The following is a 27459-nucleotide window of genomic DNA, read 5'->3' on the forward strand; positions in this document are numbered from 1 at the left end:
CATTCTGTTAAAAATGCTTTGCCTTTCAAAGGTATGTTGGTATTAAATATACCTCATAGTTAAAGTTATAAATATGCACTTCTTTTCAGCACTTCTGCAGTCTCTTTGTTGACTTTAAAGTTGCTTTTCACATTGTACAGTTCAGTTCATTCATCAGTGAGAGAAAAAAGCGTGTTTTCATTAAATGTTTTTTTCCTGTTCACCACATTTCCTGACAGCTCTTGTGATCCACACCATTTTGCTTTCATTATTGAGGATGGCTTGGATGTTTTTGTTAATATGTACAATCTGATTGTTAGATAAACTGATTGCATTCTATACAACTACATTTAAATTACATGTTGTTTTTCTCTCTCTTACAGACAAAATGATATGCCGGTGCACTTTTACTGCCCTGTCTGTAACATGACAGTCATACAGCGTGGGGATATGGCAAGGCAATTATTGTCATGTCAGCATTCAGGACTGCTCCCCACTGAACTCTCCGTGGAGCCCCATCTCCCTCTCGATGTCTTGTCTCCAGCATCAAAACCATTTTCTGAATCTTCGGTAGAACATTCATGTGCTCCCTCTGTGCTGAATGAAACTGTGGCTTGTGGAAAGTCCATGAAAATAGTCTTTTTTTTAAAAAAAAACTTCAAGGCTCACATGATGAGGAGGCATTCAAACAGATCAATAGGTGTTTTCCTGGCCTGTCATCTGCAGTGTTTTTGTGTAGAGGGACTTCTTCCTCTTTGTTTTTCAGTTTGCAGAGGACATGGAGCTCTTTTTAAATGTGCTGACGAGCAGGGACTACGGGTCAATGTGATGTTTGACATTTAATGGACAGATGAAGTCACTGGCTGTTTGTTTGTGTTTTTATGTGTTGTTGCTTTTTTTTCAGTGTACAGAATTCCAATTAAGCTTATTATAAAATGTTGCTCACTTGTTTCCATGTCCATGCTTAAAGTAAAAAATTTAACTGTAACATTTTCACACTTTTCTCTTTTGTTTAAACACTCCTAAAGTTCAACCCATCATAGAAACATAATTCCATGATAAAATGAAACCGTGCAAAACGTTTTGTCAGCAGATTTATATAAATTCGACAAGCTAAAAGCATTCTGTACTGTACAGCAGCGGTCCCCAACCTTTTTTGCACCACGGACCAGTTAGACAATATTTTTACGGACCGGCCTTTAAGGTGTTGCAGATAAATACAACAGAATAAAATGATACAGACAAAGACGAAAACTGTGGTATTTTGTAAATATAATAATAAACACAAATTCGGCTGTGTAATTGTTTAACTTTATTAGCAGCGTCCTCCTGAAATGTGCCAACAACATTGAGAGTAACAACCTCCTCTCAGCTTCTTGATGCTCTCTGGTCGCTATGGTAACGCGTAAATAGTTCTTTCAATATAAGACACAGACCACAACAGGGGAAAAGCCCCAGGGAAACCGACCCAAAGGAAAAAAAATCAGTGAAAGATGAACCGCGTGAGGGACCACTGTTTTCCAGTAGCACTGCTGATATATGAAATGGTGAGTTTTTAGGTTGTCTTCAAACAAGTGCATTGTACTAGAAAAAGGTGTTTGAATGATTAAAAATGTAAGTAATGTAAGTAATGACTAGTTTATATTTATGAAAAAACCTTTATGCAGAAAAAGTAGCAAAGAAACAAAAACAACACATGGACACTTTTAGCCACAAACAATCTGAAGGAATGGTGATTTTTTTTTTTAACAAACCCAGAGTGTTAAAAACCCCCCACTTAGAACCAAATGTATTTATTAGCAGCATGAGTTACGTGTTTCCGGTTACTGTGGAGGTCACGTGTTTCTGTTTATGTGGAGGTCGCTCCTCAGTGGCTGCAGATGCTCTTGTGTGTGTGCCCTTGATAGTAGTGATGGGCAGATGAAGCTTCATGAAGCACTGAAGCTTTTCATCCAATTGGACGTAAAAAATAATAGCTGGCATGAATTTGAAGAGTGTGGCCTTTTGCACACAGCCTGTAAATGTCAACAACAAAAGGAGTGTGTAAAACATGTATATTGTAGTGATGCAGTATACTGTGTATATTTATAGTGGCAGTATGGAAAATGATTATTTGGAAATGCTTGAAATGGAAACGATCATTTACTGTGAGGTGAGGTGTGGTTGGGGTGTGGACAGTGGTTGTGCTTTTGTAACGTTGAGGTATGGACAGCTACACACTGAGGCCTCAGTCCTGCCTGTTCATATTTTATTCAGTAAAAACTAAATTTTCACTGCTTTTATGACCTTTTTAGTGGGGAGAACATAGCTGGGATTTAATGATTTAACAAATCTTTTGAATCCTTTGTCCTCCACAATGCTAAATGGCTGGGAGTCCTCAATCACCATGCTGACCAGGTCTTCATCTATTTGAGATTGTTCTCTGAGGAAAGACAATAAAGACAAAGCACAAATATAAATATCACACACGTAACTTATTGCATTGTATAATATTGTTATATCATTTAGTAACATTACTGCATGCTATATTATCATTGCATTTGATGGCTCACCTGGTCTTGCTCCACAATCGGTGTTCCCCTTATTCTCATGCAAAGCTCTGTAGTGCCTAAGCATGGATGAGGTGTAGTTGTTATATCCCAGCTCCCTGGCACATAGCAAACACTTCACCTTGTACAAAAGTACAGACAGCTTAACATAAATTGTATTGCACCATCAGTATCATGACAATACATCTTCTGTAGAAATTTACATACCTTGTTGGGAGGAATAAGATCAAAATGTTCCCACACAGGGGAGGACATCCTCCTCTTCTTAGCTGGCTCCATTCTCTCCTGAGTTTCTCTCCTCACTCTCATAAACCTCCAAACGGTCTCCAAACTCTCACTAACCGCAACTCTCCATCAAACACCCACATTTTGATTGAAGTCTGAGGGCTTTATATCGCTGTCATATCTCGCGGCGAAATTCGAACCACTTCCTGAACCAGTCACGTGGTACAGCCGGGCAGCGAGGCTTCGGACGTCATCATTTTCAGCTCCTCCCATAAATGAAGCAAGCCGCGCATCGCGGAAACGCCCCCTCAATTACTCGACACAAGCTTTGAAGCCTCGATACAGAACGTCACATCACTACTTGATAGCGCATTATTTGCTGATGTGTTTACTGCGCCTAACGACTCGTTAAACTAAGGTAAATACCACGTCGGCACAATTAAAAGGCACGCACTATAACATCTTGGAGTTTTATACAACATCACTCTGTAGCTTCTGTTGTTAAGTCGTTGGCTAGGCTAGCTGTTAGCATACGCACTGTGTAAGAGGCTTGTTGCTCGCTAGTTGGCGATGCTACACATCTGTGTTACTGTCTAGATCGTTTCTGAACACTCAAGTACGCAAGTCCGCACTTCGCAAGTTGACTGAGGATTCCGGACCTCCTTGAGAACCGGATAACAATCATTATATCATTTGAACGACTTGATGACATCACAGTTTAGCTCAGCTAAGCTTCACTGTTTTTACTGCCATCCTTACTTCATTTTAACCAGAGCCGTACATGGATCAGAGTTTAAAAAGGGGCACATAGAACCAGGCTGAATAACAACAACACACATTCATCAAGAATCTAATTTGGAGTAACATCATACTATATCACTGTCATCAGGTGGGGACAATAAAAAGCTAACGTAGCCCACGTTTTACCTGATGGGAACAATGTTGCTGTTGGGGTGTTGCTGCTGCTCCTGCTGCTGATAGTCATGGAGAACAGGGCTGTGTTGATCTGGGACTGTAGACATTAAAAAGTCCATAGGAGAGATGGTAGCTGATTAAACAAAATTAATCCATAATAAAATAATAATAGAAAAATATAGAATAGAATAGAATGGAATAATCCTTTAATTGTCCCACAAGGGGAAATTTGGTTGTTACAGTAAATTTTCTGTGTTGGCAGAAAGCTTATTAAATATTTAAACTGTAGAGATACAATATTGTTGCTACTGTAAAATCCACATTTTGTCATATTTGATCTAATATAATCATTTTGTTGCGATTTGGCGATGTATAAACAACATTAATTTGAACTTTGCCCTTCAGCGAGTCTGAGTGAGACTCCCTCTTTGTGTATCTGTGGAAGTCCATATATACAGGGTGTAGCATCCCCTGGGTAAAGGTGGTTGTATGCAGGGCGGTTAGTGGCTTTTCCCCTTTCAATTTCTTTTAGGCAACTGATAACTGTCTTTTTGTAGCTGCTTCTGGGGTTTCACCTTGAAGCTTCATAGGTATTGTTGTCACTGAGTGTAGTAATGTTAATTTGCTCTGCTTCTTCTTGTCAGGGATAAAATACATATCTATACTTTTGTGTCCCAGCTGAGTAACAGGAGGAGAAGAGTCTGGTGGAGCAGCAGAGGAACAGTTTCAGCCATTTGGATTCACCTCAGCCACTACAGAGGAAACAATGACTTCAACACAGGAGGTGAGAAAAATATCTCGGTTACTGTTATTGAAACTGTGTGCACAGCTGGTTGTTAAAAGCAGCTTTATCTTTTCCATCCCGGGCGCCTCCATACATACAGAATGTGACCAAGGTGGTGTGCTGCTTGTGCAGATGTATAGTTTGAGCAAAGTACTTGTTGCCTCCCTAAGATGATGACCAGAGGGGCAACTGGTTTCCTGTTCAACAACGTGTGGTGCTGTGATAAAGAATAGAAAAAGGGACACACTTTGAGCTGATGTCAGTTTCACAACAGGAAGGTTTATTCTTCACAACAGCTTAGAACAGCTTCAGGTATCACCACACTAACTGCAAAGAAATGGCATTATGCTTCAGTCCAGTTTACCATACATGGCCACAGCTCCCTGAGCTCGAGACTGTATAAATCTCTCAATACAACTTTGACAAAAAATAAACAAAATGTTGATATGTCAGATCCACAATGTATCACAATAACCACACTTATTTCACAAAGATAAAAAAACACAATAGTGTACTCTGTACTTCATTTTTAACTACATTTACAAACATCATAAAATTAACTCATTTTTAAACATTTTAATTCTTGTTCAGCACTAAATTATTCATGTGAAATTCCACTGTACTGACAATGTAACTTCTGTTGTTTTAAATATAGCTATTTTACTCTTTACAAGAAAATAATGTCTTTGACATAAAACAAACATATTTACTGTTCTTATACAACCTACAACTATATAGAGTGCAATGCTCCTTTAACAGCGTTCACTACTACTGTGCAGTCAGCATTGATCAAACAGTTTCCTTATAACACTCTATAAATGTCTTTGTATTAAACCACAAACTTGTTCTTGTAACCACAACATCAACCAGAAGAGTAAAACATAGTATAAAACCCATTTATCAGAGTGCATAATACATTAAGAGTTCACAGTCCAGAAGTCTCTCACAGGTCAGATTAGCTTCCCCACACACACTCAGGCTGTCTCCCAATTCAGGGTCTGCAGCCTTAAAGTACGGACTTCAAGGCCAATTACGTCACAGCGGCGCGCCGAAGGCTGTCCCAATTCAAAGGCTGCTCGAAATGCGTCCTTCATTTCCCTGAATTTTAAGGCTGTGGCAGTGTAGACTTCGTGGCCCAACATATCCCAGAATGCATAGCGCGGCGATGGGTGTGGATAAATTTGCAGAAAAAAACGGCGGCCGAAGAGTGAACTTTAAGTACTGAATATTATGTCACTTATTTATGTGCAAATTTTTGATAACAAAGAACATTAAACATTCCTGTTGGCCACATGTCGGCAAAGTTATGTGACATTAGTGACGTTTGTACTAACTTGGTTTTAAAGCCTTTACTTTAAAATATACGCCGTTCAGTAGCTGAGCTTAATCTTACAGAGAATGATCAAAGCTCATGTAGAAAGAAACAAATAAACAAAAGATTTTCTCCTTCATTTCTGTCAAACACAGCTGTATGACACGTTTCCAGTGGTTAGTATCATGGTTGCTAGGCAACCTGGGCAGTGCAACAGAGGCTTCTTTTTTTTTTTTTAACTTTATTGACAAACAACAGTATTAGCGCAACGGAGGCTAGACCGTCCCATTTCACAAGCCTCGCACTTCCGGCCTTAGCGGTCTTTGAGTACGCGGCCCTTGAGGATTGTTGAGGCTGCGTACTTTAAGGCTGCAGACCCTGAATTGGGGTACAGCCTCAGTATCCCACATTAGCCAAGTCCGCTAGCATTAGCATCACTTAGCCTCCAGCCTTAACCCACAATTCAGACACAACTCAGAACGAATCCATTTCTTTAGCAAGTTGCGCTCATTACCCACATAAACAACATCCTCTGTCTGGTGTCTGCAGTACACATTCATTTAAATGCATTTACTAACCTGTGATAAAGAATAGAAAAAGGGACACACATGATGAGCTGATGTCAGTTTCACAACAGGAAGGTTTATTCTCTCTCTGTGCCCCAAAACGCTACTCGATACCACTGCGCGTAATGCGCCCTCTAGCGGCTGGATGTAGGATAGCATTTTAAATGACTGGTACAAAAATACAATCACAACAGAAACCCTTGGGGGGGGGGGCTGTTTTCCCCAGTTTATTTCTGATACCAGATTTTACTAGAAAGCTATTTTCAACTCTCTACATACTCAAACATGATTAACTTGCACAAGCATGTAGATGTTCACCATCCGGCTGAGTATGCTAGGCTATCACCAGCTTTTGCAGCTCCATCAAAAAGCATTTGGGTGCACTCTGGGGATGGTTCATTTGCTCGCAGATGAAAAAGGGTGCTTTGAAAACAGTGCTATTTTTTTTTTTTTTTTTTATGTTTACTGCTTCTATTAGCTCCATCATTATTATCAAACTTACTCATGGGAAATAAATAAATAATATATTCGTCCAATCTCCCTCTTGGACAAATATATCACACACAGAAGTTACAAGAAAATACAAAGATCATATTTTATCAGCACACATTGAAAAAAAATATATAATCAGTTACACTCACAATTTTTATGAAGTAAAAGATTTTTTCCCATGATCAATATTTCTTCAATAATGTCATTTGCATTCCAACTCTCATTGTAGTACATCATTGTAATGTGATACTGTCACCAGAAGGTGGTGGTAACACGCCTTCCCACAGTGCTTTTGTTTTCTTTGATTCCACTAATGGAGTCAGTTTCAGTTTGTTCCACGACTGCATTTCACTCACTGCCTCTGTTTGTATCTCTGTCACTGCAGGACCAACATGGAGCGAGAAGTCAGCGCTCTCAGGAGGCTGACAAACCTCACAGAAGAAAGGGAGAGAAAAAATACAGCTGTGATGAGTGTGGGAAGGATTTTACCCAGGCTGAACACCTAAAAAGACACCAACTCATCCACAGTGGAATTAAACCTTACAGCTGTGACTTGTGTGGAAAATCTTTTACTCGGGCTGAACACCTGAAGAGACACCAACTCATCCACAGTGGAGTTAAACTGTACAACTGTGGGTTGTGTGGAAAGTCTTTTACCTCGGCTGGACACTTAAAAAGACATCAGCTCATGCACAGTGCAATTAAACCTTACAGCTGTGACTTCTGTGGAAAGTTTTTCACTCGGCCGCGAAGCTTAAAAAACCACCAACTCATCCACATTGGAGTTAAACTGTACACCTGTGATCAGTGTGGGAAGGATTTTACCCAGCCTGGACACTTAAAAACACACAAACTTACCCACAGTGGGGTTAAACCATACAGCTGTGATCAGTGTGACAAGTCTTTTACCCGTCCCGCACAATTAAAGAGACACCAATTTATCCATAATGGAGTTAAACCATACAGATGTGATCAGTGTGAAAAGTCTTTTACTGAGCCTGGACAATTAAAGAGACACCAACTCATCCATAGTGGAGTTAAACCATACAGCTGTGATCAGTGTGGAAAGTCCTTTAATCAGTCTGGACACTTAAAAACACACCAACTCATCCACAGTGGAGTTAAAGCGTACAGCTGTCAATTGTGTGGAAAGTGTTTTAGCGAGCCTGGAAGCTTAAAAAGACACCATCTTTCCCACACTCAAGTTAAACCGTACCGTTGTGACTTGTGTGGAAAGTCTTTTATTCAGCGTGGACAATTAAAAACCCATCAGTTCATCCACATTGGAGTTAAATCGTACAATTGTGACTTGTGTGGAAAGTCTTTTTTTGAGCCTAGACACTTAAAAAGGCACCAGGTCATCCACAGTGGAGTTAAAGCATACAGCTGTTATCAGTGTGACAAGGCTTTTTCTTATCGTAGCAAGTTAAAGAAGCATCAAATTATCCACTCTGGGATTAAGGCATATAGCTGTGACATTTGTGGTAAAACCTTTAGTCTTAAAAGTTACCTAAATAGACACCTGCGCATTCACACTGGACATGATGTTTACTGCTGTGATCAGTGTGGCAAAACTTTTAAAACAGCCACACACTTAAAATACCACATGTTTAGCCACACTGAGGAGAGACTTTATAAATGTGACCTGTGTGATAAAACCTTTAAAGCTCCACGTTACTTGAGAGTCCACCAACAGATTCACACCAGAGAGAAACGCTACAAGTGCAGTTACTGTGAGGTATGTATTTATATTTTCTTATTTTGTGTTTTTATTTTAGTCTGCCTGTTTGGAACAACTTTGCTCATTAAATTGTGTTAGCATGTTAGTAATTCTAATGGATGGAAAGGTAATGCTGAGAGGTTCATCAGACTTCAGTTATTATTTTTGTCTTTCATGATCATAAAAAAAACAACTAAATAACTGCTTTTCTAGTCACAATACTCTTGTAATTGTAGCCCAGTAAGCTGAATGTTGCAAGGTAAACAGTAAAATGTAATTGGACTTTGGCAGAGATGCTCCTTATATCAGGCGATGTTCAGGAGAAAAATGTTGAAGGACTGACTTACACTGTCTCTGTGTCTTTGTTTTGAAGCAGAGCGACACAGATGGATCCAGTTCTCAACCTTGTCGTCACTGTGGTGGTGGGAAAATGTTTCGCTGTGAACTTTGTGGAAAAACTTTCAATCATCAAGAGTGCCTAACAAGACATCAACGTAGACACACTGGAGACAAAATGAACTACTGCAAAGAATGTGGGAAAGGCTTCCCCACACCAAGTACATTAAAAAAACATGAACTCATTCACAGTGGGGTTAAAGACCACCTCTGTGACCAATGTGGGTCATCCTTTACTAGTGCAGGTCAGCTTAAAGGGCATATACGAATCCACACAGGAGAGAAACCATACAAGTGCAGACACTGTGACAAAAGCTTCTCACATTCAAATAGTCGTAACCTTCATGAACGTACACACATTAGAGGGAACTTCAGCTGTGACCAGTGTGACAAGAACTTCAGGAATGTCAGTTCATACTCTGAACACAAACGATCCCACGCTGTAAATAAATCGTTTCACTGTTACCAATGTGCAAAAACATTCACTTCATTATCTGCTCTTTGCAAACATCAGTGTGAGCATGCAGAACTGAAATCCCCGGATCACAATGAATCTGCAGAGACAGAAAGATCCTCTCCTGGTTTCAGGGTCAGACTTAAAAAACTTGAGATCAGGCTCCACAGAGTTCAGGTGGAGTCTCCTGTAAAGAGTGTCAGCTGATGTCACCCTTGGATCTGATGAGCTAGCTCTGATTTCTGGGCCTACAGTGAATAATCCCGAATGTTAAATTTAACTGCTGCAAGTATAGATATGTAGATCAAGATTTTTTCTGAAATGAATTTCGATGCTCTAAAAATGTTTAAATTTTTTAGTTTTTAAAAAAAAAATATTTTCCTCTTTAGGACACAGTAGTGTTTAGTAGTAGTAGTTGTATTATTAATATATATTTATTAACTGTCTTTTATATCCAACTGATATTACAAAACTTGTTTAAAAAGCAGATGGAAAAGCATCTTGAGAAAATTGGGGTAAAGCAGCAAAGAACCGTTAGAAGTTAAAGTCTGCAGTTGAATCTGTTGTTGTTCTTCAGTGAGACCAGCCATAGCCCAGTCTTCTGGAGTTTTCTTAAATGATGTTTATTCTTTAGTTCTTTGGTTTAATCTAATGGACCATAATCGATGTCTCTATTTGTAAGGAGGATGTAAATCTGATAATTTCAAATCCTCTTTCGTAGGCTGTGAGACAGAAGTGAACACACAGACCAACTTTGGCTTTTTAAGTAAAAGTTTTCAGAGCTGGTTACAGGTACACCACATCACCAAGAGTGCACTCAGCAGTGTTATGAGTATAGTCAAGTGTGTATTTAGGCCTGTTTTGTGTCTATGTGAGTTTAGTGATCTCTTTTATTTATGGGGCGATGGTGGCTCAAAGAGTTGGCAGTTCGTTTGTAACCGGAAGGTTGTCGGTTCGAGCCCCGGCTCGGACAGGCTCGGTCGTTGTGTCCTTGGGCAAGACACTTCACCTGCCGCCTACTGGTGATGGCGCGATATGGCAACCTCACTTCTGTCAGTCTTCCCCCAGGGCAGCTGTGGCTACAACTGCAGCTGCTTCCACCAGTGTGTGTGAATGAATAGTGGAATTGTAAAGAGCTTTGAGGGCCCCGAAAAGCGCTATATAAATGCAATCCATTATTATTATTAGTAGTAAGTGATTCCCACTAGATCCATGTTGTCCAAAGGAATGATGTCCAAATGATATGGGAAACACCTCTTTTTATTTGAATGTGGTGGGAAATCTGTGTTTCATCTGATTTAGCTTCTAACATCATCTAGTGTGTGTGGAGATGGAAAAAACAACAACAACAAAAAACCCCAATGCAGATAACTGTCAGATGTTTTCATGGTCATTAGGCACTTTGTCTGTCTTTGTTATGCCTAGTGACTGTGAGAAGAAAACTCCCCACCATTACAACAGACAAAGATTGTATCCACATGGAGATAAAAGAGGCGATATTTTCCCTTTTTGGTATCAATGCTGTGTGAAAACTCGCTGTTGTGTTGGTCAATATGCAAATATCTATTTTAATAAATCTCACTTTCAGTCTTGGTTTCAACACTGTTTTTTCCCCCCCCACAATAATGGATGAAGTGCCAGAGACAGACACACACAGCAGGCTCAGTGCTCCATGGCCAGGCATATTATATTAACCATAGTATCATATTATACACCATTAAAGTGTGTGCAGATCACAAGTTCAAACTCCAGTTACCTTGTCTTGTTCTCACGGTCTCGGTCTTGCCGTCTCCGATCAGCATAGTGGTCAGGAGATTTGGAGTCAACAGTATCCATGACACACAACGTAACGTTGGATAATGTGTCAAGCACAAAACGGCTCTAAGAGCCGTGCTTAGAGAGTGCTTTATAGTGAATTAGAAGAGTCGACTCCCATTGAGCGAGAGCCGGCTCCTCACTTAATTTCCTTTCGCTAGGATAACATCATTATGTGAAAAACAGAGGGTGAGAGATGCGACAGTCAAGTGGTGCGTGCGTCTGTCCACTCAGTGAGTGAGACAGTAGACAGAGGTGAGGAGGGCTGTGCGAGTGCATCGCAAAAACACATAAATATGCCTGACATGCGTAAACGAAGCAGCATCTGGCTGCAGTTTAAACACTTTTTTGTCTCAGTCTTGATCTCATCCCGACTTTGTCTTGGTGTCGATACCCTCTGGTCTTGGTATTGTCTTGGTCTTGGTTTAGGCGGTCTTGACTACAAGTCTAATATATGCACAGTGAAGCTGGAGGATGAAAGCTATTTTTGTTGTTGTTGTAAACGAACCAAACTTCAGTCAGGAGAACAACCGAGATAATCCACCCACAATACAAGGTTAGTCATTAATATACTGCTCAATGGGCTGGGCTGTAGTTAATGGTAAGGTTTTAAAAAGTGAGCTTGAAAATGATTAGCGGTATAAAAAACAAGAGAGGCAGACGGTGATCACAGACTGTTTTAGGGGCTTGTTCAGATTAAATAGAACAAGATACAAAGCATTAAAACATGATAAACCACAGAAGCAGAGTAGTTTTGGAAGCAGGGTTCATACGTCATCACTTAAACATTGGATGTCCCACCTTCTGTGAATGTTTTACTGCAGTTCAGTTGTTATTATGATCACTTGTCACATCTTGTTTATGACAGTTAAAATAAATAACATTCATATAAGAAATACAATTGTCTTGTCTGAACTGTATATGGTGTTAAATAGGCCTATACTACTGTACTTTAATGTCGGTAATAAGGTGGGTACTGGTGTGTGTGTGTATGTATATATATATATATCTATATATATATATATATATATATATATATATATATATATATATATATATATATATATATATCTCACTGGTTTAATGAGAGCATAAAATGGGCCATACACAGAACGTATACTCAGTAAGTAAGAAATTAAAACAAGCAAGTGCTAAATGTAATGTTTAAATATTTAGGTAGAGGTGATTGTGGAGAAGATGGGCAGGCAGACATCGATCAGCACTAATGTTCATATTTATACAAATCCATCAAAGAGTCAATGAAATCAGAGTCATTTATTGTAGCTTAGGGCAGAGAAAAAGCTCAGTGATAGTTATTGTCTGTAAGGAGAAGGGATCTCATTCAGAATACAGAACAGACATTTAAACAGAGATAGAACATGATGTTCTCCTGGATACTGGCTCATTAACTCTGGAAGAGACGGCTTAAACAGGTCAACAGCGAGGGGGGGGGAAGATGGTTTAAAGAAAGTTTACTTTATTGATCCCTCTCTGCATTTTAACCCATTCACTCAGTGAAGCAGTGGGCAGCCATTGGGCACCCGGGGGGCAGTGTGTAGGGATGGTACCTTGCTCAGGGGTACCTCAGGGTAGCTGTTCAGGGGAATTGAACCCGCGATTATCCGATCGTGGGGCCACCACTCTACCTACTGAGCAATCCCTGCCTGCAGGGAGGTTTTTTTCAGGATTCAAAACAATGCAGGATAAATTGGAAGAGAGGAGACTCTCACACACTCAAAAAAATGAATGAGGTGGATTGTTCAGTGTATATTAATTATTTATTTTCATTTTACTTAAAATATATGTTTTTGTTAAGTTAACATATGTTTTTCTAATCAAGTCTACGTAATTGTGTCTATTATTCAACGTACATAATACTAATGTGTTACTTGATCGCATAACATTTAAGTTAAGTCAATTAGGATCGATATACCTTGTATATCCACAAGGTGGCAGTAATGCAAAAACAGTTGTAATGAAACCGCGCAGAACAAGAAGGTTTCACGGCTTGTGCCTGCTCATGCGCAAGACTTCAAATTTAACTGAAAAAGGCTGTTTTGGCGCCAAGCTGCTGTTTCTTTGAGAGGTAAGACCACTTTTTTCTTTGACTATGTTGTGTAGTATCTATATGTCCAGCATGGTTATATTTTGCGTTTGTCTTACAAGACATGTTATATCGTTTGCGTGTGCTTGTTTTACATTAGTTTTACTGGGTCCTGGACATGCTTATTTTGTGGACTGTGTAAGAAACATTTTTATTGTTTTTTGTTTTATTAAGGGATTAGCTACAGGGGTTCATGGGGTTATTCTTTCAAGGGGTTATTTTTCCATTTGCTTTCTTGGGATTCCTTTTCTGTAATCCGAGAGTCGGAAATATCGAATAGGATAGCAAGGATAGCATAAAGTGACATTTAAAATCCAAAAAGTCAAGGGCGAAAGCCACTGTGACACCATTGTTCTGCTCTATCAGTAATCTGTATTATGTAAAAATGGTCTGTAAATACAGCATGTTTCCTAGCGGAGTTATACATATCAATGTAGTTATAAATTACAGTTTGTGAAAGTACACACTTAATTTTTTTAATAAAATTATTCAAGACATATGAGTGGACAGACAATGGAGGTCGACAGACCTGGTGATAATTGCTTCTATAGAAAGTTAGCACATGGCAGTGTCAATCTCTTGCTTTTCTTCTGAGTAGTATTTTATTTAGTTGTAATTCAAACAATAATTTGCTTCTTGAAATTAAGTAATGAATTTCTTGTTTTACTTTATAAATCTCAGATCCTGCCTTTACCTGCTCCCTCCTATACTGATGTGGTGTATGTGGTATTGTTGAGCTTGTATGTGGTATGTGAACTGTTATACTTTTAAAAACAAAACTGTTTTATAAGTTAAGTTTTCTTTTGTGACCCATCCCATGCCCCTGTTATTTCTTCTCCACATCTGAACCATGGTAAAGGTTGCAGTTCAAGGGCCTGAGGCATGAAATTCTTTTCAGATCAGCTGTGATCAATATTTTTTGGAACTTGATAAATAACAATAAAAGCTGTAATGGCTCCATTAGCATTTTGTGTAAATGTTTGTGTTAAAATTATAGCTTTAATGAGGTCTTACTACATTAGTTTTAGTTTGTATATGTGTACATATAGTATGTATATTTACAGTACAGTATGTTGTGTTTGTTGACATATTTTCAGGTGGAAGCAGAATATGTGAGGATTACTACTGCATGTTCCAAGGCTTTTTACACAACTTGACCAATACACTGACCAGCTCATAAAAGTCTTCAAGAAAAAAGGAGGCGTTGCAGGGAAGAAAATTAGACAAACTTTGGCCCCAGCCACACAGGTGCGTTATTCTGTTGGTAGCAAAATATTATGGCTAATAAGATCATTTTCAAATTTAAACAGCTAGTGTATGGTAGCTGCACAGTGCACTTACATTTATATTAAGCAAGACAAAGTTTGGTACTCAAAACGTTGGAAAATTTAAATTACCTAAACATATGTAAAATCTGATCCCTTGATTTAGGTTAAACCAGAAGTGAATGTTTTTATGTTATGTTTTGAATGCAAAAAAGATGATGTATTAGTTTGTCTTTACCTCCATTATGGACATATATAATGTGGTGGAAACCCTGCCCAACAGGTTAACTATTCATGTCCATGTGATGATTAGTTGGTCTTGTGTACATGTCTATCTGTGCAGTGGATATGTCATTCATTTTGCGTATAATGTGAGTTTCTGTCATCCTAAAGTATATCTGTTTTCTCTTCCTGTATCTCTGCCACTCTCTACAGAAGGAAACCATTGAAAAGGGGAGGGAGTGTGTCCTCAGGGCACTACCTTTTTACCTGAATGAAGACCCAAGCATCCTCTTCAAAGAATAATTGGTTGGTAATTTTAGTTTAGTTTTTTATCTGTATTAAACCAAATTTTGAATAACTAATGTTGTAATGTTGTTGTTGTTGTAATTTGCATGGAACCTGTTTAAATGTTTTGGGAAATCTTCTTGTATACCCAAACTATTTATATTTATCGTTGAATCTGTAGTCTAAAATAGTGGCGCACTGGGGTGCATGTTCCTAATATTGTGTTTACGTCATTAAAGGGTAGCTTTGGCCCTTTTTCTTTCTTTTTTTAAAACTGGATGCCATTTTTCTATGTTTTTGTGTCTAAGCTTCAGCTGTTCAGAGGGAGCTGGAACAAATTACCCTTGCTATCTTTACCATCGAAAGAGCTGATGCCAGCACTCCTCCAGCCGATGTGGGTGTAAGCGCCAGACGTCTGCTTTATATTTTTATTTACGATTGAGTTCATGTTTGTTTTATAATTCATAGATTCATTACATAAGTCATCTTTTCAGGATTAATAAATGTGAAAATATATGTGTTTACATAAAGTAATTTTAAGTCACTGTTTTGGGATTGGAACCTAAAAGGGGGTACCTCTCACTTTAATTATGTAAGTGCAATAGTAGCATGAAACCCTGTGTGAGAGGGAAGGGGAGGAGCATGGACAGAGAGGTTAGGAGTCTCACGGTTTTCTGACCGTGTGTACAGCTAGTTCTGGATAACTGCTATTTTTTGGAACTTTCATGCTTTTTAGGAAGGAGTTCATTGTTACATCTTCCGTTTGTAATAAATAAACAGTCTTCAAATCATAATGCAACTGGAAGCATTTCTTTTGGAAACCAGGAACACGCGTCAGCCATAGACTCTTCTTTTTTGAACTTGGTTTATTGGAAATTACCCTACAGTGGGTATAACCATCTAGTGTGTCCTGCATGACCTGGAAGACCTGGCCTCTGCATGTGCACTCTTAATGGGTGGGATATATGCACTGAATCTCAGTTAACCTCAAGACTGAAAGCTAAGAGACAATCAAAAGTATTGAGATTTAAAGGATTTAATTGAGAGATGATACTGCACCAGAAATGTTGAAGGGTGGTGTGTATATTAGCGTTCAAGGCATATTGTTATGAGGTGGAAATATGTTCATATTCAGTTTGTGTTACATTGTGTGCATTGTAAAGGTAATTGCAATACATACTAAAATTAAGGGTAAGTTAGGAGGTTGATCTGATATCCTCGTGTTGGTGTTGTTCCCAGATCATCATACTAAATGTTGTTCCAGGATCAACATTGCAAGTGACCAATCAGAATGTTGTGACGTCATACTTTTGCGACTTCGGGAAAAACCGGCGTAAAACAAAAAACTGTACTTAAGCTGCGTGAAACCGCCTCTGTCCGCCGATCAACTGACCCTAACCCTAACCGTAACCCTTTAATAAACAGTAAGCAGAATTGATATTGTCCTTGCAACATTGGAATTTCATAAATGCACGAATGGCTTGGAATAGAATAACGTCACAACAATGTGATTGGTCACTTGCAATGTTGAACCTGGAACAACATTTTCATGATGGTCTGGGAACAACACCAACACGAGGATATCAGATCATCCAAGTTGGGAATGCAGGATGAATGTATATTTTGTGGACTTTTAAAGACGAACAATTGTTTCCATGTTAAAATGTTTCCATCTGAAGTTTTTTGCCCAAACACTGGTAAAATAAATGTTGACAGTGGCGAGTGTTAAATGGTTACTGCTGTGCTGTTGCAAAAAAACTGAACGCTGACAAGCTGTTTTATTGTTAGACCATAATGTTGGCATGTTTTGTTAAAGTTTTATTTGGGATGGTGATGTAATTTTCTTTGATTGCTAATATCAGTGGACTATTTATTATTATTATTATTGTTGTTGTTGTTGTTGTTGTTGTTGTTACTTTTTTTTTTTTTTTTTTTAATTGTGGCTGTTGAGGTGGACACTTCACTTTGCATTGTTAAAGGAAAGCACTTCATTGGCATTGTGTTACTGGACTGACCCTAAGCAATCATTGCAAATAGCAACTTTGCTATCCATTTTAGACACTAAAAGAAAAAAACACTCACAGACCTTACTAGCATCACATGTGCATAACTCAAGTGTCATCTTATCAATGTGTTATGTGATCTTCAATGCGTTTTTTTTTTCTTCTATTTCTGGTAGATACAGACATTTAATTTAAAGTCTTGATGTTGCATCTGTCTACATACTGTTAATTACTAACCCTAATGAGCTGTTGTGTTTTATTTTGGACTGGGTTTACACAAATGCTCACTGAATGTGTTGGCAATAAAATAAATTTTAAAAAATAAGTTGGATGTACTTAATTCATTTGTGTGGAACCTGTTGACAAAATAGATTTATGTAAAACTAATTAATAAAGCACAAGGTGGCTGAAAATATAACATTTGAATTAATCTAACTTAAATTTAACATTTTACTGCCACAAATAAGAAATGTGTTGAAGTAACTAATCTAAACTATCTAACCTGAAAATATATCATCTATGTTCATACAACATAACTTGATTTAGTTAGTCTTAAATATGTCTTGTTAATCTTAAGTAGTTTTTTTTAATTAGATGAACTAAAGATTTTTGCTTTAAACTAACATAATTCAATTTCGTGGAACCTGTTGACAAAATAATTTTAATTAAAGTCAACGTTTCATTTTTTTGAGTGCATGACGCACCGGATTAAAGAGAACAGTTTAAAACAGAAAAGGTCAGAAATCTGAAAATGAGTAAAAACCTCACATAGATCAAACTTCAATCACATTAGTTTCTCCACACCAGTTGGTGGCGATAATGCACCTATTCATTGTTTGTAAACTGCATGTAAAGAGGAACAGGAAGAGGCGGAGAAGAGCTGCAGCTGGATCACAAACCGAGTTTCTCTCATCTAAAGGTAAGCACCGAGCTAACTTTACTGTGAGTTCAGTTCATGTTGAGTTTAGCTCCTGAATGAGGTCTTCTGCTGCTCTCCTCGGTGTCTGTTCACAGTTTATTGTGAACACGTTGAGAGAAGAGTGAGAGAGTGTTTGGAGAAAAACACCAGCTAACCATTAGCTCAGCATGCTGCAGCTGTTTGGTGCACCAAACGGGCTGGGCCTGACTTTGATGCTACCGCTGCTGTTTGTGACAGGCGGGCACACTCGGGCGTGTACACGGTCATTGTTGCGTTTGTTGTTTGTTGTACAGACTAACATAGAAGATCCGTTCACTGAGGCTGATGGGTAAGAGACACTGACTCATACCAGCAGAGAGAGAGAGAATCCGCCTCTGCTTCCAACGAGAGCAGGCCCGTCTGTTGTTCCGCTACTTTCTACAGACCGAGTGTTTGCTACAAGTCAGCTCATCCTCCCTCTGTTAGCCGCTGATCATATGCGACAATGCTTTCAGGTGTTTCTGTGAGTTTTTATGTCTAATATCTTTACTTCTATCTGTAAGTAGACTTTAATGAACAGGGCTTCTATATAAAATAAAGAAATCACCTGGTTTGCAAGTGCTTTTAAGGCTCTGTGTTATTACACCTACATTGTAATCAATCCAGTCCTTTTGGTCATTGAAGCATGTTTATAGAGCTGTGATGCTGTATTTTTGCTGCCCTCCTCTTCAGATTATCCGAGATTTTTCATGTCAGCGAGACTTCTTACAGATACATAAAGGATGCACAACACTGACTGGTTGCTTCTTCTTTTAATAGGAATTTTCTGTCTGGCTTAGTCACAACAGGTCTGTTTGACATATTGGTGACAGATTTATAACAGTTTAAGTTCCTGCAGTCGTTTTTGGCAAATCCTGGAAATCCCATTTTTGCCAAAAGAGACTAAATTAAAAGTTCATCTGCAGCTTTTCATGGAGCAGCTGCAAAGATCACTTTCCTTCACATTCCAGTTTTTGATCAGGAGCTTTGATTAACACCCCCTCCTGGTTTTTCCGACCAAAGATTTTCATGGTGATTACAGGAAGAAGCGATGCTGCTGCTTTGGGCACCATTGGAGTCACTTGAGGCATATCGTATATCACCTGTGAATGTCATGCAGCTGCTCTTTAATGCATAATGGCAGCAGAATGGACAGCAGGTTTAGCAAATCATTCTATCATAGCTGTGCATTATTGTGCATGTCCAATTATGTTTGCAAAGGAGTTCACAGCTAAAAGGGCGTCAGTGTGAGTGGAAATGGCTGTCTGTCTCTGTGTTAGCCCTGCGACAGGCTGGGGAGCTGTCCAGGGTGTACCACGTCTCTCGCCCCATCATAGCTGGGATAGGAAACCGCTGTGACAAAAGATAATTGTATTTATTAGTGAAATAATAAATGATAAACCAACATCTTTATAGGTTCTGCTTTGTGTTTAATGTCTCTCTCACTGAGCGTACTGGGAGTAAGCCTGAGAGAGGGAGGCTCTGTTCAGTCACGTCAGCTCAATGAAGGTCACTCTTACTCTGCTCCTGTTTCTCATCGTTGCAGCTGAGCGTGCTTTGAATCTGGATGCTGGTGCTGGCTGTGAAAGGACTCCCTGTCCAAGGCTTTAGACTGGTTTGGTGTCTGATTCATTCAAAAACGTGTCTATTGGTCTGTGATGGTGTCTTGAACATGATTCACTCAAAATTGTCTGATGAAAAATGAAATATTTCACAGTACTGGGCACCTGTCAAGTTTCTCCTGAAGTTACCTGATATCACAACTCTCAGGTGTCACACGAATTCCACTCTGTGTTGTCTGATGAACATGTGGGACACTCTGAGCTTTCATTGGAGTCTAACAAAGATCTGTTTTGTGTCCCAGCTGATCAGCAGGAGGAGAAGAGTCTGACGGAGCAGCAGAGGAACATTTTCAGCCATTTGGATTCAGCTCAGCCACTACAGAGGAAATGATGAGCTCAACAGTGATGGTGAGGAAAATATTGCAGTTACTGTAACTGTGTCCACTTCATCAGCTGCTGGGTTAATAAAGAAAGCAGTCAGCAGCAGCTTTAGCCTATTTTTGTCCTGTGCTCCTTCAGAATCTACATTCACACTAAGAAATCACTGAAGACAAGATTGTAAAAAATGAAAGTATCACATTTGCATATGCATATCTGCATACTGAAACAAAATTCATATCGAAACCACATTTTTTTAAGTACAATAAATAATTTTTCCAACGAACGGGACAGCTTTCTTCTACAGCCGTCTTTGTTCTTCTCTGTCTTATCTTCTGTTCTAAAGATAAAATAAGATAAGTCTTTGCTGCCATTAGGGCTGCCACGATTAGTCGACTAGTCACGATTATGTCGACTATCAAAATCGTCGACGACTGATTTAATAGTCGACGCGTCATTTGAAGCTTTGTAAGATCACAAAAGACGCAGGAATAAGTAGTAGGGTTTAAGAGTGTAATAACGAACTGAAACAGAAGATGGCAGCACTGCATGTACAAGGATGCCAGCTGCCGTTAAACCCCAAAGAAGAAGCTGTGTCCCAGAATTCATAGCGCGGCCCAGCTCAGTTTCCAACAATGGCAGCAGCTAGTTAGTTTTAGTATTACTCTTATTATTCTTTCTGGGTCACAAAATAAACGTTTAACATGTTTTCAGGCGAGAATGTAGCTGTGTAAACCTCAAATATCTGCTCAGTTTATCAGGACACCACATATTTTCAAAAGCGCTCCGACGTTTTCAGAGACTTTCGCTACTCAGGTTAAACATACATAAGTCACTTAGATAACTTAAAAATATTATTATTTGGCTTTTTTCAGTATTTTATTTGTTCCTGAGTAAATCGGTTTGGCTGAGATTAAAGTTACAGTGGGGCAAAAAAGTATTTAGTCAGCCACCGATTGTGCAAGTTCCCCCACTTAAAATGATGACAGAGGTCAGTAATTTGCACCAGAGGTACACTTCAACTGTGAGAGACAGAATGTGAAAAAAAAATCCATGAATCCACATGGTAGGATTTGTAAAGAATTTATTCGTAAATCAGGGTGGAAAATAAGTATTTGGTCACCTCAAACAAGGAAAATCTCTGGCTCTCACAGACCTGTAACGTCTTCTGTAAGAAGCTTTTCTGTCCCCCACTCGTTACCTGTATGAATGGCACCTGTTTGAACTCATCATCTGTATAAAAGACACCTGTCCACAGCCTCAAACAGTCAGACTCCAAACTCCGCCATGGCCAAGACCAAAGAGCTTTCGAAGGACACCAGGAAAAGTATTGTAGACCTGCACCAGACTGGGAAGAGTGAATCTACAATAGGCAAGCAGCTTGGTGTGAAAAAATCAACTGTGGGAGCAATCATCAGAAAATGGAAGACATACAAGACCACTGATAATCTCCCTCGATCTGGGGCTCCACGCAAGATCTCATCCCGTAGGGTCAAAATGATCATGAGAACGGTGAGCAAAGATCCCAGAACCACACGGGGGGACCTGGTGAATGACCTGCAGAGAGCTGGGACCAAAGTAACAAAGGTCACCATCAGTAACACACTACAACGGCAGGGAATCAAATCCCGCAGTGCCAGACGTGTTCCGCTGCTGAAGCCAGTGCATGTCCAGGCCCGTCTGAAGTTTGCCAGAGAGCACATGGATGATACAGCAGAGGATTGGGAGAATGTCATGTGGTCAGATGAAACCAAAGTAGAACTTTTTGGTATAAACTCAACTCGTCGTCTTTGGAGGAAGAAGAATACTGAGTTGCATCCCAAGAACACCATACCTACTGTGAAGCATGGGGGTGGAAACATCATGCTATGGGGCTGTTTTTCTGCCAAGGGGACAGGACGACTGATCCGTGTTAAGGACAGAATGAATGGGCCCATGTATCGTGAGATTTTGAGCCAAAACCTCCTTCCATCAGTGAGAACTTTGAAGATGAAACGAGGCTGGGTCTTCCAACATGACAATGATCCAAAACACACCGCCCGGGCAACAAAGGAGTGGCTCCGTAAGAAGCATTTGAAAGTCCTGGAGTGGCCTAGCCAGTCTCCAGACCTCAACCCCATAGAAAATCTGTGGCGGGAGTTGAAAGTCCGTGTTGCTCGGCGACAGCCCCAAAACATCACTGCTCTCGAGAAGATCTGCATGGAGGAATGGGCCAAAATACCAGCTACTGTGTGTGCAAACCTGGTAAAGACCTATAGTAAACGTTTGACCTCTGTTATTGCCAACAAAGGTTACTGTATAGTTTTTACACGGCTGAATAAACGTCAAGCAGACAGCTGATTATCAGAAGTGTGAGATGCTCGAGAATTTACTCCGGTGTCCCGTTATATTTTAGATAGCAAGGAGTTTATTAAACTTCACCGAAACAATCTGTAAATTTCATTAAAATTCAATAAACTATCATCTTGTCTTTATTTTTAGTTAGCACAGACCTTAAACACTTAAAGCTGTAAGCTAATGATAGTTATATAAGAGCAGATGCTACTGGTGCAATAAGTTGTATGTACAATGGATGCATGATCTGATTAGTCGACTATCAAAATAATCGTTTGTGGCAGCCCGAGCTGCCACTGTTACCAGAAGAATGAAACACAGTTTGGCATCTCTTCATATCGCGCCATCGGCCCCTCTGGCCATCACCAGTAGGTGGTAGGTGAAGTGTCTTGCCCAAGGACACAACGACTGAGACTGTCTGAGCCGGGGCTTGAACCGGCAACCTTCCAGTTACGAGACGAACACCCAACTCTTTGAGCCACGATCGCCCTTTGTGTTGTGTTGTGCCATCCGTTTCACCAGAGGTTGTTTGGTTTCCCTGATGTATAAATCCTGTCAATCCTCCTGGCACTTAACAGCGCACACCAAGGGTGTAGATTTGGTTTTAGCATTGGTGGGGACGGATGATTCAACCTCCCAACCCTACCATGTTTCTTGTTTTTTCCTTTTTGTCTTTGCTTCTTGATAAAAAAGGAGAAATATACTTGCCTACATATGCTATTCTACATGCTTTTAAACCATTTAAAATTACAATACACATACATATATATATATGTACAAAAAACTTGAATTTTACAATGTTTATTCATCGAATAAAATAAGTTAAATGTCACCGTCATTATTGTCCGGCCGGAAACAGCGGGGGTGTCCAAATTCAGAGGTTGCGTCCACCTGAGGACCCAGCCTTCGTGGTCCTCTGAAAGCCGGGTAGACCGGAAATGAGCGACTGTGACGATCTAGCCTTCAGAATTACGTCACGAGCTTTCTCGGTGGAGTGAAACTCAGCTGTCTGCTCCTTGCTATCTAAAATATAACCGGACGTTTTTTTTTCGACCATCTCACACTTCTTTTTAATCAGTTTTCTATTTGATGTTTATTCGGCTGTGAGAAAACCCCGGAGGAACCCTCCCGAGGGATTAATAAAGTTTTATTTAATCTAATCCAATCTAATAAAAGACCTAGCAGGTCTTTGAGGTCATCTGATCAGGGCTTACTTGCTTTAAAAAATACTAAGAGGAGGACTAAGGGTGATAGTGCCACTGTGGCCCCCAGACTGTGGAACTCTCTCCCCGAAACATTAAGAACTGTGGACTCAGTAGCTGTTTTTAAAAAAACAACTCAAAACTCACCTTTTTAAAACTGATTTTGGTTAATTTTTTGCCTGTTTTATTTTCTCTTTTTAAATCTTTTTATGACTTGTAATCTTATGTGCAGCACTTTGTGATTCTGTCTTGAAAGGTGCTATATAAATAAACATTTATTTATTATTATTTATTTAATAATTTTAATCTCAGCCAAACCGATTTACTCACGAACAAATAAAACACTGAAAAATGCCAAACAATAACATGTTTGAGTTATTTAAGTGACTTATATATCATGTTTAACCTGAGTAGCGAAAGACCACGGGGGTTTGAAAACAATGTGCCAGGAGTTTGCTGTTCTCCCCTACTCAGATACTTAAAGTTTACACAGCTACACTCTCGCCTGAAAATATGTTAAAACTTTATTTTGCGACCCTGAAAGGGTAATAAGAGTAATATTAAAACTAAGTAGCTGCAGTAGTAGTAGCCATTGTTGGAAACTGGCTGAGGCAATCTGGGATATGGTTTTTCAATTTTGTTGGCTCCGGGAGATTTTCGGGAGGGGCACTGAAATTCGGGATTCACCCAGAACAATCAGGAGGGTTGGCATGTATGTCCTAGCATAGCCTGTAACGTTATTATGACGGACACATTTTATGAGTGAACTTGACTTTAAGTGATTTACAGGTTTCTTTGAAAAATACTTTCTTATATCCAGCTTTTTCCTTTTTGCTGCCATCCTCCTCTCCTCCTTGCAGGTCCTCGCAGCGCAGGCTTACCGCTGCTAAAACTAAACAGAGCTCCCCGAAAGGCACAGCCAATCACATTGGCCATATTTGTCACATGAGGTAGGACTCCAATAGAGAACGTAATTTAACTCTTTCTGCACCGCTGGGTGAAGAAGACGTTGACAGATTGTTGTTGTTTTTTTGGGGTTTTTTCTATCGGTTTTGTTTTTCTTTTCTGGAAGAGATCAAATTATTGGTGGGTACAAGTCAATAATCGCTGGATATTGGTGGGGACGTGTCCCTTCTGTCCATGCCAAATCTACGCCTTTGGCATACACTATGTTACTCTGTTTGTGTCGGGGGACCCGATCCTTGGGGTGGACCAGTTTTTGGCGCAGCGTTTTGAGGTTTAAAAGCCACAGAGACCTGATGTTTAGAAAAATTGTGTCTCAACTGCTCCAATACTCCTGACACATATGGGATCACTACAGGTTTTCGCTTAGGCAGCGGTTGTCCTTCTCTCCTGGATCAGCTGGAGCTTTCTTTAGGTGCCTTTCCTGCTTTGACAAAAGTCCAGCTGGGATAACCACATTTACTCAAGGCCTTCTTGATGTGCCGTTCTTCTGCCTCCCTGGCTGCTGTGTCTGTGGGGATGGTGTTCGCTTTGTGTTGTAGCGTCCTGATGACACCCAGTTTGTGCTCCAGTGGATGATGAGAGTCAAACCTTAAATACTGATCCGTATGTGTAGGTTTACGGTACACGTCAGCTTTTAGATGTCCCCCATTACTGATGGAAATCTCACAGTCTAAGAAGGCTAACCTGCCACTTTTCATATCCTCCCTAGTTAATTTGATGTGTCGGTCCACCGAGTTAATGTGATCCGTGAAATGTAGTACGTCCTGAGATTTGATTTTCACCCAGGTGCATCCCACTTGCATCCCAGTCACGGAAGCGTTGGAGGTAGTCCGTAAGAGATTACAGGATAACCCCAACCTCAGCAACAGGACCACTCTCAGCATCGACCAAGTGTTTGCTTTTGGAACTGTGTCTTCATTCCACCTACTTCACATACAAGGGTCAGTTCTACAGGCAGAAACATGGGTGTGCCATGGGTTCCCCAGTTTCACCCATTGTGGCCAATTTGTACATGGAAGAAGTGGAAAAGAGGGCTTTGCTATCCTACCCTGGAACACCACCAAGCCATTGGTTCAGATATGTGGATGACACCATAAAGACTGAGTCTTTGACTCTCGGAGGAGGCGGATGCACTTTTTCTCCTCTCCTCTCCTCTCCCTTATCTTCCCTGCTTAGCTCTTATGTCCTTGTGTAGTCTCATGTTTTTTGTATTATTTTCCCTGGAACACTCACAGTCTGTTTCTAAAACCTAAAAGAGAATTATGGATTTGATCAATCTCTGAATGCTATTGACACCCTTTTCTCAATGAGAAGTCTGGGCTCGGGAGAGCCTGAGTGTCCTGGAGGGACTTTCCCTGCCGGATACACGATGGACGGGTGGCAGACATGGAGGATCGTGTGCCTGGCGGGACTGTCGATCGAGGACGCTGAAGATTCAGAACCATGATAACAGGGTTCTTGCTGATCGGAGCTGGCTTGGCCCTGACTTATCAGAGAATTAAGAGAGCGGAACCGGCTGTTCAAAAATTTTTATATAACTTTAATTCACATAAAAAACAGCTGCTTGTTTGAGTGAAAATACATTGATGGGTTTTATTTCACACTAATAATGTTGTATAGTTGTAAAGTATTTTGTCTAGTGTCAATTATATTGTCAATTATATCATAATCGCTCATTTTCAAATGTATATCATGATAAATATTTTTGGTCACATCACCCTGCTCTATGTCCAGGGTATGAGGGGTCCATGATGATGATTCTGCCTTTCTGCTGAAGTCTGCCTGTATAAATGTCTCTGAGGGGAGTTAATGAAATGCCAACTGCCCGCTCTGCCGCCCACACCACCTGCTGCAAGTTCCCCTTGTCCTCCATAGTACAGCAGCTGGACCAGAGTTTACAGCAGTAAGTCAGAAGGCTCTCGATGGTGCAGCGGTAGAACTTACTTAGCAGTATTTCGGGTATTTGGGCTTGACACAGCTTACTGAGGAAGTACAGCATTTGCTGTGCTTTGTACCTGGTGGGAAATGTTTGTGGACCAGGTAACGTATGTTAAGATGTGAACTCTAAGAAACTTAAAGCTTTCTAACCTTTCTACCTCCTCTCCATCAATGTAGAGCACAGGTGTTGAACTCCAGGCCTCGAGGGCCGGTGTCCTGCAGATTTTACATGTGTCCTTGATTCAACACAGCTGATTTTAAATGGCTAAATTACCTCCCAACATGTCTTGCAGTTCTACAGAAGCCTGGTAATTAACTAATCATTTGATTCAGGTGTGTTGACCCAGGGCAAGATCTAAAACCTGCAGGACACCGGCCCTCGAGGCCTGGAGTTCGTCACCCCTGATGTAGAGGGTAGAGTGCTCAGCTCGCTTTCTTCATCTGAAGTCGATTTCCATCTCCTTGGTCTTGGTCTCGTCCACTGGAAGAGATGGTGGCTGACTTAAAGCAGGATGGTATTACAGACTGTAGCAGTGAGAGGTGGAAGATGGTGGTGAAAACCTCTGCTTGTTGGTCTGCACGTTGCTTTAAGCACTCTACCTGCTACACGGTCTGGACCATCTGCTTTCCTTGCGTTGACTCTGTGCAGTGTGGCTCTGACCTGATGCTGCTCCAGCTGGATAGGGGTGTCGTCCCTCTCTGAAACAGCAGGAAGGGTGATGGTGTCCCTGTTCTGTTGGTCAAAGTGGGCAAAGAACTGGTTTAGGGTGTCAGGAAATCACATGACAGAGTGGGGCTAGGAGTCACAATGAGCTCACTCGAAACCCTGGCTGATTGTGACCCACACCCGTTTTCACATCTTGGCTCATGTGATTAGGTGGAGGATCATCAGGGGGTCCTTTTGTCCCTCTTTAGGGGGATACTCCCACTGGGTTTAAATCTGAGACTCTCCACCAGTTGACCCTAGAACTGAAGAAGCTTCTCTGATGACCGGTGAAACATCTTCAGGCAAACTAAAGAAGTCCAGACGTTTTCCTTCCAAGCTCCTTAGACTAG

The 27459-nt window shown here is 40.2% G+C and overlaps 2 protein-coding genes across 8 annotated transcripts in view; both read left to right on the top strand.

Annotated features, from left to right (window-relative positions):
* Positions 1-27459, top strand: part of LOC146702337 (uncharacterized) — a 58105-nt gene that overhangs the window by 22336 nt on the left and 8310 nt on the right. The window contains exons 1-3 of one of the 3 annotated variants that reach the window (XM_085468801.1): positions 17944-18005; positions 19888-19993; positions 24360-24449. Coding sequence is in view for 2 of the 3 variants with exons in the window: in XM_085468800.1 (XP_085324926.1) it covers positions 19973-19993 (21 nt within the window). In the remaining variant the exon portion in view is untranslated. Of the gene's footprint in view, positions 1-17943; positions 18006-19887; positions 19994-24359; positions 24450-27459 lie in introns of those variants that run through there. The other 2 variants (XM_085468798.1, XM_085468800.1) reach the window with 2 other exon arrangements.
* LOC146702339 (uncharacterized) lies at positions 1413-10985 on the top strand. Of its 5 annotated transcripts, none has more exons than XM_085468795.1 (4): positions 1413-1526; positions 4313-4452; positions 7208-8560; positions 8916-10985. In XM_085468795.1, the coding sequence occupies exons 2-4, from the start codon at positions 4435-4437 to the stop codon at positions 9597-9599; spliced, it is 2055 nt and encodes a 684-aa protein (XP_085324921.1). In that variant the 5' UTR covers positions 1413-1526; positions 4313-4434; the 3' UTR covers positions 9600-10985. The 5 variants fall into 5 exon arrangements, with proteins under 5 accessions (XP_085324921.1, XP_085324922.1, XP_085324919.1 ...); XM_085468796.1 differs by having other exon boundaries at positions 4347-4452; XM_085468793.1 differs by lacking the exon at positions 1413-1526 and adding an exon at positions 2961-3171.

The sequence above is a fragment of the Copadichromis virginalis genome, linkage group LG9 (genome assembly GCF_057382275.1).
Source record: "Copadichromis virginalis isolate Kocher_CV1m ecotype Utaka linkage group LG9, C_Virginalis_male_GT1.1, whole genome shotgun sequence".
NCBI classification, from domain to species: Eukaryota; Metazoa; Chordata; class Actinopteri; order Cichliformes; family Cichlidae; genus Copadichromis; species Copadichromis virginalis.

Coding starts and splice junctions, on each gene's coding strand:
- LOC146702339 (XM_085468795.1), top strand. Junction 8,561..8,915: donor ACAAGTGCAGTTACTGTGAG/GTATGTATTTAT, acceptor TTTGTTTTGAAG/CAGAGCGACACAGATGGATC.